A 12,448-nucleotide genomic window follows, 5' to 3' on the forward strand; every position below is an offset into this window, starting at 1 on the left:
TTTCTTATTATGAGTCATTCATGGAAGAATTGCCTAGTTCTCCAGAGAATAGGAAACAAGGGGCTCTCCAGCCACTAATAACTGTGATTGTGGGCAAAGCAGCCATCATATGAGATTGTTTTTATTTATGAGTTGGCTGGATGATCTTGATGCTTCTTTCCAGCTCTAACTTTCTCTGGTTCTATTGTTCTGTTTCTTGGGGCTGCTACCCACCCTTGAGCAGTGTTCTCTACAATAGTGGCCATCAACTGCCAGGGCCCCAGTGGGAACTTCCTCATACACAGCCTGAATTTAGGGCATGAAAGATGTGCGAGTCTGATGTCAGGGAGTCTATTGATCAATTATTTCATTCCCAGGTTTCAGTGGAGTAAGGGTGATCAGAAGACTAAGGCCGTGCTGCAGGTGACCATGGCTATAGCCCACAATCCTTCATTTTGGCTAACTTCATAATTGAACCTGCCATTCACACAGCAACCCCCAGGGCTCATTAGTGACCTGAAAGAAACAGAATCCCTATCCCTGCCTTATTAGGGTAGGAGTGCATTCATGGCGCTTATGCACCTAAGAATGGTGCTCCTTAGAATATCAGTATAAAGGAACTGGGAATCCTGTATTCCTGCCCTATTATTCCAATACTTTGAGAAGCATGTGGGCTTAGGGCAGGCTAGTTATTTCTGGCTCTGTAGGAACAGGATTTTTTAAAAACCATCTGAACAGAAGAAATAAAGCAGAAGGGAAGCTCATCACACTGCACAAAGTCCCATCTGCCTGGGAAACATTCATGGGAACAGAAGGATTCTTCTTCCTGAGAATGTTGTTTTCATTATATAATTGTAGACACGGCATGTGGGGATTTCTGTGTACAAATACGTTATCCATGAGAAATGTATAGCTGTTGTATATGTGTGAGCTTACACATATATGTGGTAGACGCTATACATAACTATGTGCATGTGTACATTTATGTATTTATGTTCATATTTAAAATATGAAACATCAAATATAAGCACAATATCATTTTTGCATTGAAATAGGTAACAGATGCTCCTATATTCAGCTCTAGAGATAGGCAAGTTAAAAATAAAAATAGGAAAAGAGGAAAATTAAAAGTCCATTGAGGAGGAATTGAAAGAGCGAGCAAGTCTCATGAATAAGAAGTTAGTTTTGACCCACACAATATTTTCAAGAACAGATCAACACTGTGCTTTTTGCAGAGGAATGGGTTCCACAGGCTCCTCTTGGCTTTTGAAGGCAGGTGAGCTCTCTCTATTTCAGATGAGTCAGGCTCCAGTCCTGGCAGGCAGATGTCTTCCTCAGACGGCGGGCAGCCATGCCAGTCAGATACCGACAGCTCGGTGGAGGAGAGCGATTTTGACACCATGCCAGATATTGAGAGTGATAAAAACATCATCCGAACTAAGGTACCTCTGCCAGGCCCAAACTCTTTGAGAGGGCAACAGTTTGGCAGTAGAATACAATTTCGGCAAAGTTTCCTTTCTTTTTCTTTCCTTCAGGGGAAGTTAAATTTCCCAGAAGGCTTAGAAAAAGCATAACTACAGACTATTGCATAACTTTTTAATTAACACTTCTCTCTGGAGGTCAGAAAGATGAAGAAAATGAGAGCATGAAAAGAACTGAGCATTAGAACAGTCTCAGAGTCTTACTGTGGACAATGAGGGGTAAAAGATCTAACCAGATGGAAGAAGAGATTAATTTGAGGGGAATATCTGGCAAAGCTCTCTGTTTCTGTACATATCATCCTTCAGGAGTAAAGCTCATTTCTTTCTGCATATATTTATTGTATTATGGTGTATCCTATAAGGGATATGAAGATGAATTGCACAGCTCAACTCTATGTCATTCAAAAACAATATAATGGACAGCTTTGAAACTGGGAAATCAATTCTTGAGATGTAGGAAGTATTCAGGATACCCAATAGGTCTTCCATATTGGCTAATCCTTAATATGCCAAGGAAAACACTAGGCTTTATTAACATATCCTGAGAAAAAGCAAAACTAAAAGAAAAGTCTCATTAAATAATTTTAATCCTTAGACTAGGATTAAATTGAAATGTGTAAAGCTCTCCTTTGTATCTTGTGCAAAAGAGAGTACAGTTTTATATTCCCTTTCTCTTTGGCATCCCAGATGTTCCTCTACCTATCAGACCTGTCCAGAAAAGACCGAAGAATTGTCAGCAAAAAATACAAGATTTATTTTTGGTGAGTACGTCACTGGTAGAACCTTAAGGACTGGTGAATCCCTAAGTAAAATTAAAGTTTCCTTTGTAAAAGGCACACACCTATGTCACAAGTTTTCAGTGTTTAATGAGCATAAGCACAGGTGTTTCGAGGATCCAGGCCACATTCCATAGGACAAACAAGACAAACTTAAAAAGCAACCAGCCCCTCCCCTCTACGTGGGATCAGACACCCAGGGGAGTGAATCTCCCTGGCAACGTGGAATATGACTCCTGGGGAGAAATGTAGAGCCGGCATTGTGGGATGGAGAACATTTTCTTGACCAAAAGGAGGAAATGAAAGGATACGAAATAAGCTTCAGTGGCAGAGAGATTCCAAAAGGAGCCGAGAGGTCACTCTGGTGGGCACTCTTATGCACACTTTAGACAACCCTTTTTAGGTTCTAATGAATTGGGGTAGCTGGTGGTAGATACCTGAAACTATCAAACTGCAACCCAGAACCCATGAATCTTGAAGACGATTGTATAAAAATGTAGCTTATGAGGGGTGACAATGGGATTGGGAAAGCCATAAGGACCACACTCCCCTTTGTCTAGTTTATGGATGGATGAGTAGAAAAATGGGGGAAGGAAAATGAATAAACAAACAAAGGCACCCAGTGTTCTTTTTTACTTTAATTGCTCTTTTTCACTTTAATTATTATTATTTTTGTGCATGTGGTAATAAAGGTGTCAGGGATTCACTTTGGTGATGAATGCACAACTATGTAATGATACTGTGAACAATCGAATGTATGATTTGTTTTGTATGACTGCATGGTTTGTGAATATATCTCAATAAAATGAATATTAAAAAAAAAGGAACCAGCCCTAAAATTTAAAAATACAGAGTAAAAAGTAAGAATAGTGTTAGAATCCCATCTGCTTAGGGAGCACAATAAATCGTCTCTAAGAATGGTGATGTAATAATAACATCAATACCCAAAGATATTGTATAGTACTACCTTCCATGAGTCACAGTAAACTGGGGCCATTTCCCTTCTTACCCAGGCTTTGCTCTTGGGAGGCCCAAGCGATTTCAAGGACTGGGTGGCTGGAGCATCTCAGGGTAGCTGAGAACTACCCTGAGAGAAGATGATGCTCCCAGCCAATGACAAATAGACCTGTGATGATCAGACACATGGACACAGCCTCCTCCCTGCAAGCCAAAGGATGGGCTATATGGCAAGGATCCCTTCCTCCTCTCAGAAACTCCCAGCTGAGTGGTATCCTCTTTTGACAGTTCCTTTCATTCTTGTCTCTTAAAGGATGCCCTTTGACTTGGCTACGGATATTAGAGGGAAACAAGGGACAATGGGGACCACATGGAACTTCATAGTGGGACTGTAATTTTGAAACTAAGAAATACATAAGAGATCCGCACCCTGCCCCATCATCTATCCACCCATTACTAGTACTCTGCTCATTTTTAAATAACAGCATGCTAAAGAGATGGGCCTTCAGTAATAATTTGGTTAAACCAGGGCAGGTATTATTTACCTCGTTTTACAGATGGTTGTATGATGAGAAAAGAAAAGAATATTTGTTGGGTGCCAATCATTGACCTTTAAAGACATCATCTCAATCAGTGTTTCAGTGTTCTCCTTTGCAACCAAACTAATAGTAACCAAAGGGACTTTTTCTTTACTTCCCTATCCTCCCTCTAGACAAGGTATTGGTATATTTACAAAATGCCCAAATGTGAGAGAGGGGGAGAAGGCAGGATAAACAGAAACTGCATAATCAGTTCCTAATTACTTTTGTGGGTTAACTGTGGAGTTGAAGTATAGAAGCAGTCTTTGAAGAAAATTGAGCAAAATTTCAATTGTCAGTTTGGAAGTAACTATTTCCAGTTCTTTCTGCTTGCACAGGAACATCATCACCATCGCTGTGTTTTATGCACTGCCTGTGATCCAGCTGGTCATCACCTACCAGACCGTATGTGCTGCCCAAACCCCAGAATTCCAGCTTCCATACTGCAGGGAAAGAGCTTTGCTGTGACTAACAGAGAAAGGCATCATTTGGGATCATTTCAAAAATGTATTTCTTATTTGGGTTCCAAGTAGATTTTTCCATTGCTTCATCTTTGACTGACATTTAAATCTACTTCCCAATTGTCTTATCACAAAGGATCCTGGGAACTCTTATATTGTTTTGTCTACCGATCTGAAATGATTACCTTGCACTTATTTAGTCATAGTATCAATCAGCTGCATCTGTTATTACCAGTCTGAGCTTCTGGTCATCATGGGATAATGATTGAGTTAATAGAGTTCCAGACCAAACAAAGAAACCTGAAATTTAATTTAGCCTGTGCCATCTCATTGAAGGTAAATATTTTTTGTAAGATTAAAAAGTTTCACAAAACTAACAAAATATTAAAATAAAAAGAAAATATAAAATTAAAACAAAGATAAAGAAAACAAACACACACAAATAATAATAATAACAGCTTGAGAATCCCCTTTGGTCCTTTACAGAACCCGAGGGTCCAGGTCACTTAATTGGCTTTCTTTAGAATTTGTTATACATGAGAAAGCCCAGTTAGAAAACGATGAGGCTGAAGCCATTTCTAATGCAGTGACTCGCAAACTTTGTTTCTCATTAAAATCACCTGGAGAACTTTTAAAAATTCCAGCTCCCCATACCAATTAAATCAGAGGCTCTGGGAGTGGACTCAGGCATTAGTATTTTTTAAAATGCCTGATTGTTTCTAATGTGCAGCCAATTTTGAGAAACACTGGCTTAAAAATATTTAGCCAATTTCATACTTTTTAAATGATTAGGTCAAGGACTTTATAAGGTTTGAGCACTACTGCTTATAATTTAAATATTCTCTGAATACTTTGGGGCCATATCGGAAGATACAGCTGCTTAAGTTGTGCTGTGGTCTGAGAAGGTTCTTAATGATGGAGATGATGATAAATATGGAAAACTGAACACAGATATCCTTGTTGCTACCTCCCTGTCATTCACATTTCAACCCAGAGGATGGGACAGCTTCATATTCCCCAGCATTAACCTAGGAAATAGGACACAGCATGATAGTCTTAAAAGGCAATTCCAATGTTAGCCTCCTTTTGTACTCCCTTTATTATAATAAAGGAAGCACACTTGGTTCAATTCCACCTTGAGGCCACATAATGGAAGGGCACATAGAATATTTCAGTTCAAAGATGGTAAATGTGCCTATACTTTGTAAAGGTGGCAGATAGATAATGGTCCAGCCCCTGCTGAGAAGGAGTGCTGGTTACACAGTAATCACCACCAGCACATCACTGCAAATAGGGTCTGCTCTTTATGATCTCAGACTGGGCTCGGAGCACTTAGAAACTCAGCATTTCCCTTCCCACTCTTGATTTTGCAGGTGGTAAATGTCACTGGAAACCAGGACATCTGCTACTACAACTTTCTCTGTGCTCGCCCCTTGGGTGTCCTGAGGTAAGCCCGGTCCTGTGGTTGCCCATGAGGCATTTAGATGTTCCTTTCTGTTTAATGCTGTGATTTCAGTGTTTTAAAAATACTAAAAAACAAAAACAAACAAACAAACAAAAAACCCTATGTGAAACTAACCCAGTGAAGAGTAGAGTGGAATTAAATCAAGAAGATGAGACCGGACATGCTTCTCTCCGTTCTGTAACAGGGCCTCAGGAAACATTGCTAAGATTAACCTGCTCAGAAGATGACAAGTGATGTTTTTAGGAAAATGTCAGTTCCCTAGCTGGGATGCCACCCGTCTATGGGCATGAACTGGCAGTACACTGTCTCATTCAATCCGTTAAGCAAACTCATGGGATTGACATTATTATTATTACCCCATTTTTAGATAAAGATGCTTGGGCTTAGAAAGGTAAGGCCCCTCAGCTGCTAGTGCTTCCTCCGAGGCCAGTCCCTACCCTCTAGAACACGGCCTTGTCAGGGAGGAGTAAAATGAGCATTAGCCCAGGAGTGGGAGCCTTGCATCTAACTCCAAAACTGAATCTGCCTCAGTTTCCCAAAATAAAGCTACTGGCGGTGATTCGCTTACACATATCCTGAAATCTCTGCTATAGAACTGAATACTGACCCATAACATGGGTCCTATCCATCAGAATTCACCCTCACAGGGTAGCTGAAACACTTGGCCAAGCAGCCCATCTTTGTATTCATACCATACCAGTACCAAGGGGACAAGAGAGGATTGGGGTGGGTGTTAGGAAAACTAAGCAGGCATCCCTGAGGAAAACAGACATTCTATCCCAAGCTAAGCATCCTTAAATAAAGGGATTGGATTCAAGATGATTTCTGATTTTCCAGTCCTGAAATCTTACGAAAAGATGGAAAACACTGAAAGCTGAATTCATTCATTCACTTGCTCACTTGTGCATTCATTCCTCTTCTGAATCCCTTTTGATTGTCTTATCTCCCTCGTGGTTTCTCCATCATTCCTATAGTGCCTTCAACAACATTCTTAGTAACGTGGGACACGTGCTTCTAGGCTTCCTCTTCCTGCTGATAGTTTTGCGGCGGGACATCCTCCATCGAAGGGCCCTGGAAGCCAAAGACATCTTTGCTATGGTGAGGAGAGGGCAGGGTAAATTGGAGGTAGGAAGCTGGGAAGGATTATGGTTCCAAACAGGGTCTGCAAAGGGGAGGGTCATCTGGCTTGATGCTCTGATGATATATTGGGGTGTAATGAACCCCATGAGGCCAAAAGCTTCCAGATGCTCTGAATATGTCACCAATGAGTATCCTTCTGCTGACCAGCCTTTCTCCCTTTTCAGGAGTACGGGATTCCCAAACACTTTGGTCTCTTCTATGCTATGGGCATTGCGTTGATGATGGAAGGCGTGCTCAGTGCTTGTTACCACGTCTGCCCTAATTACTCCAACTTCCAATTTGGTAATTAGAATGTATGTCAGCGATACAGATTTGAGTTATAGCAGTAATACCCTGGGACCTTCCCAAACATGCCAGTCATGCTTACAAGAATTAAATAGCTTTTCGTGTGTGGTGAAGTAATTGAGGGCAACTCTCCATAGACCATCATTTCCACATGATGTAACACTTTCCTCTGTGAACACCTTTTGGATTAGGATGTTGACTCCAAAGCTAGATCTCATTACTGGTAGTGAGCTAAATGTGGGGCAGCACGTCAGACAGAATGCACCAACAGACATCTCGAAAGGTCCCTTGGTGTAACTTGGCTTAATTTAGCAAATAGATTGCTCTGGGAGGAAGTGAATGGAAAACCCAACTGAGATTGTATTAAATAATAATGACATTTATTAGCACGCCATCTGAAAGTCCAGGAGGAGACAGGACTTGCAGCTGGCTTAATCTCGTGGCCCTGGTTCCATTTCTCTGTAGTCCTTTTGGTTGTGCCACCCTGTATGTTGGTTTTATTCTCATCCTATCTTTCCTCTTGGTGGCAAAAGTAGTTGTAGCAGGTGTTGGCTTCATATCTGCACCCCACAATATCCAGAGAAGGAGGAAAGCTAGCTTCCAGGATCCCTTTTTTAAGAACAAGGAAAATTCTTTCCCAGAAACCCCCATGTAACTAAACAGTCACAAGCCCTTTCCTGAAATATTCCCAATGTGCTTGCTAACGCAGGCCTGCATCATAGAGCAATCATGGTAGCAAAGGATTACCTTTAGACCAAAGAGACCCATCCCTGGAGCCAGGGATGGAGTTAGCTTTCCTGAAGCAAATGGGCTGGGTGTGCCTTTACGAGAGGGAGGTGGGGGGTAGACGAATTAACATGGAGATGCTATTAAAAAGGAGGAAGGGAAGAACTGATGAGGGTAGGCAATTACCAATGTCCTGCACACCCAAGGATAAGGATAAGTATAGAGCAATTTGCAAAGTATAATTTAACAAATAGTTACAGAGCAAACACCTGTCAAGGATACAACATTGCTGACACCCTAGAAGCCTCCTTTGTATCTATTTCTGGTCCCAACCTCCTTTTGCTCTACAAAGGTATGCATCCCTAAATGATACACAGTAGTTTAGCTTTGCCTATTTTTGAACATTATATAAATGGAATCAACTTTGGGAATTGTTTTGTCTGTAAAGTATTATGTTTGTAAGGTTCACTTTTTTATATATGTTTCAATTAATTTTATTGTTAATTTTTTTCCCATGCATGCCTTTATTTTATTAGTCATTGAACCATACACGGGTTAAAGAGGGTATCAGTCACAAGGTTTCTACAATCACATGATCACAAGATAAAAGCCATATAATTATACAGTCATCAAAGATCAAGTCTACTTGGTTAACTTCAACAATTTCAGGTACTAAGGATAAGGATTTTTTTTTTTTTTAATGGTCATGTCTATGTCTGTGCTCTATTAACCCAGAACATCACAGAAATTCTTGGTTACATTTAATTTTTTTAAATTAGAAGACACTTTTAACAGAGAAAAGTACAGATGACGATATAATCTCATCCCCAGAATGAACAAACATTTTTTTACATGTGCCTTACCTTTTAAGAAATAAAACACTGTGGTCAAGTTGACATCCTATTTTGAACTGTTTCCCAAACTTATTTCTCTTCCTCTTTCCCCAGAAGCAACAACTATGATTCATTTGCTATTTATCCTTCTAGTCTGTCTTTATATTTTTACTACATATGTAGTCAATTAGTATTAATCATCACACTATGTTCTACAACATGCTTTCTTCATTCCACAATGTGTTCAAAAATTATCAATGTTGAATCAAGATATACTTAAGTATTTAAACTTGATCATTCATTTTTAAAGACTGCCATATCCTATAATAAAAATGTGCCACATTTATCAATTCCTCTACCGAACAACATTTAGATGTTGCCAATTGTTTGCTATTTACACACAATGCTGCAAAAAATATCTTGTCTATATCTCTTTATGCACATGTAAGAGAGGTTCCATGGTGTGATGGTTAAGTTCATATGTCAACTTTGCTAGGTTATGGTGTCCGGTTGTTTGGTCAAGCAAGCTCTGGCCTGTTACTGTGAGGACACTTCATGGATTTAAATCATTAATCAGTTGATTGCATCTATGGCTCATTACATCTTCAGTCAACAAAGGAGCTTGCCTATAGCAATAAGAGAAGTCTATCCAATCAGTTGAAGGCCTTAAAGAGAAAACTGATGGTTTCAGCAGTCAGAAGAATTTCTATCTCTACCTCAGCCAGCCAGCTTCTCCTGGGGAATTCATCAAAACCTTCATCAAAGTTTCCACCTTGGGACCTACACTAAGGAATTTGGATTTGCCAATTCCTGTGGTAACATGAGCCAATTCCTATAATAAATCTCATACTGTCGGTTCCATTACTCTGGAGAAATCTTACTGACACAGATTTTGGTACCAGGAATGGTTCTTGAGAAACAGAATCTTAGGGATGAGATTTCTGAGTTGGTTTGGGGGTTCTTGGAATTAGTGCTCTAACCTGATTAGATAAAAAGGCACTGACCAAGATGGCATTGCTAGTCCCTGGCATGAACTGGCAATAGACATGCAAAATATCATCATTGGCTACTGATAATTAAAGGCAAGGCTCTGAGCAATACTGTATCTCAAACCTTAACAGAGTTTGTGGAGTTAAAAGAATATAAGGATGTTGGCTAGTTGTTCCTAAATATGCTGGATACAGTTGTTAAAGACCGGGATGAGCTCAAGGCTTCAAATTCCAAATGCTCATTACTGCAAAAAGGACACAAAAGTTTCTATTTGTGCACTGAAAGAAACTCATTTCTTAAAGCTGCAGATTTGAGATTTGAAAACCAGACCCAGAGTTTCATTGTATGAGTGGCTGAATTACAATGTAAATTGAATTCCCATCCTAGCAAGGAGTCTGCTTTTAAAGCAAGAGCATTGATTGGGATGAAACAGAATCCTGAATATTGAATGGAGACATATGGGCTGAGTCTTCTTTTCCAGATAACCCATAACAGTCTGCCCTGAGGACTCAGTCACCTAACCTCCAGTCTGCCCTGAGGAACACCTGAAGAGATTAATCCTGCTGTGCTGATAAACCTGTAACTGCCTCTCCTGAGGAAACAGCCCTCACACCTCAATCTGAAGAGATTAACTATGTTGCACCAGATGAAACTGTAATGGAATTCCCTGAGGTAACTGGTTTGCAAAACATTGCCAGTTCCTCTAATGACCCACACCCACCACCCCTCTTTTCTTCCCAGACCTACAACTAGACTGAAGTCCCAACAGGCCCTAAAAGGTGAGGTACCAAGTATGACTCATGAAGAGGTACACTATACTCCAATAGAACTGCATGATTTTCCCAATTTGTATAGGCAGAAATCAGGGGAATATGTGTACTGACGTTAATTCCAGGAGACCCAAAATTCCACTGTGATCCACCTGTCAGAGTAGGGGTTTATGGAGGTCAAGCCATCAGTGGAATTTTAGCTCAGGTCCATCTCACAGTGGGTCAGGGGGTCCCTGAACCCATTCTGTGATTGTTTCCCCAGTTTCAGAATGTCTAACTGCTACAGACATATTCAGAGACTGTGAGAAACCCCATATTGGTTTCCTGACTTGTACAGTGAGGGCTATTATAGTAGGAAGGGCTGAGTGGAAGCCACTAGAACTGCCTCTACCTAGCAAAAACAATAAACCAAAAGTAATACTCCTTCCTAGAGGGATTGCAGAAATTAGTGCCATCATCAAGGACTTCAAGGATGCAGAGGTGGTGATTCCCACAACATTCCCATTCAACTCTACTATATGGCCTGTGCAGGAAAAAAAAAGTGGATCTTGAAGGATGACAGTGGATTATCATAAGCTTAACCAGATGGTGACTCCAATCACAGCTGCTGTTCTAGATGTGGTATCATTACTTGAGCAAATCAGCACATCCCTTGGTACCTGGTATGCAACTATGGTGCTCACAAATGCTTTTATCTCAAAACCTGTTAGTAAAGACCATCACAAACAAACAGTTTTCTTTCAGCTGAGAAGGCCAGCAATACACCTTCACTGTCATACTTCAGCGGTGTATCAACTCTCCAGCCCAATGTCATAATATAGTCCTCAGGGACCTTGATCACATTTCCCTTCCACAAGAAATTATACTGATTTGTTATACTGATGACATTATAACATTTGGACCTGGTGAGCAAGAAGTAGCAACTACTTGCACGTCTGAGGGTGGGAAATAAATCCAACAAAATTTCAGAGCCCTGCCACCTCAGTGAAATTCTAGGTGTATGTATTCCAGTGGTGTATGGTATGTCAATATATCCCTTCTAAGGTGAAGGATAAGCAGTTGCATCTGACTCCTCCTACAGCCAAAAAAGAGGCACAATACCTAATAGGCCACTTTGGATTTTGGAGGCAACATATTCCTCATTTAGGTATGCTGCTCTGGCTCATTTACCAAGTGGCCCAAAACACTGCCAGTTTTGAGCGGGGACCAGAAAAGAGGAGGCTCTGCAGTGGGTCCAGTCTCTGTGTAAGCTGTTCTGCCACTTGGGCCATATGAGCCAGCAGATCCAATGGTGCTGGAAGTTTAAGTGGCAAATAGAGATGCTCTTTGGGTCCTTTGGCAGGCCTCCATAGGAGAATCATAGCATAGACCCTTGGAATTTGGAGCAAAGCCCTGCCATACTCTGCAGATAATGTCTCTCTTTTTGAGAAACAGCTTTTGGACTGCTACTGGGCCTCAGTAGAGACAGAATGCTTAATGATGGACTATCAAGTTACTATGATACCTGAGTTAGCCATCGTGAACTGGGTGTTGTCTGACTGGCCCACCAAACCATAATGTTGGATCATGCACCGCTGCATTCCATCATTAAATGGAAGTAGATCAGACTCAAGCAGGCCCTCAAAGCACAGTAAAGTACACAGGAAGTGGCCCAAATGCCCATGGACTCTGTTCCTGCCACAATACCTTCCCTTTCCCAGCCTGCAGCTTTGGCCTCTTAGGGAGTTCCCTACAATGAAGAAGAGAAAAATTGAGCCTGATTTACAGATGGTTCTGCATGATATACAGGTATCATCTATAAATGAACCACTGCAGCACTACAGCCCCTTCCTGGAAAATCCCTGAAGAACAGCAGTGATGAGAAATCATCCCAGTGGGCAGAACTTTGAGTAGTGCACCTGGTAGTTCTTTGTTCTTGGAAGGAGAAATAGCCAGAGGTGTGTTTGTATACTGATTCATGGGCTGTGAACAATGATTTGGCTGGACAGTCAGGGACTTGAAGGAACA

The 12,448-nt window shown here is 40.9% G+C and overlaps 1 protein-coding gene across 2 annotated transcripts in view; it reads left to right on the plus strand.

Annotated features, from left to right (window-relative positions):
- Positions 1-12,448, plus strand: part of SIDT1 (SID1 transmembrane family member 1) — a 134,787-nt gene that overhangs the window by 104,093 nt on the left and 18,246 nt on the right. For both annotated transcript variants that reach the window (XM_037839207.1, XM_037839281.1), the window contains exons 12-17: positions 1,276-1,421; positions 2,148-2,221; positions 4,110-4,176; positions 5,606-5,679; positions 6,672-6,795; positions 7,002-7,119. In XM_037839207.1, the coding sequence (XP_037695135.1) occupies positions 1,276-1,421; positions 2,148-2,221; positions 4,110-4,176; positions 5,606-5,679; positions 6,672-6,795; positions 7,002-7,119 (603 nt within the window). The remainder of the gene's footprint in view (positions 1-1,275; positions 1,422-2,147; positions 2,222-4,109; positions 4,177-5,605; positions 5,680-6,671; positions 6,796-7,001; positions 7,120-12,448) is intronic.

This window comes from Choloepus didactylus, chromosome 1, assembly GCF_015220235.1.
Source record: "Choloepus didactylus isolate mChoDid1 chromosome 1, mChoDid1.pri, whole genome shotgun sequence".
In the NCBI taxonomy this organism is placed as follows: Eukaryota; Metazoa; Chordata; class Mammalia; order Pilosa; family Megalonychidae; genus Choloepus; species Choloepus didactylus.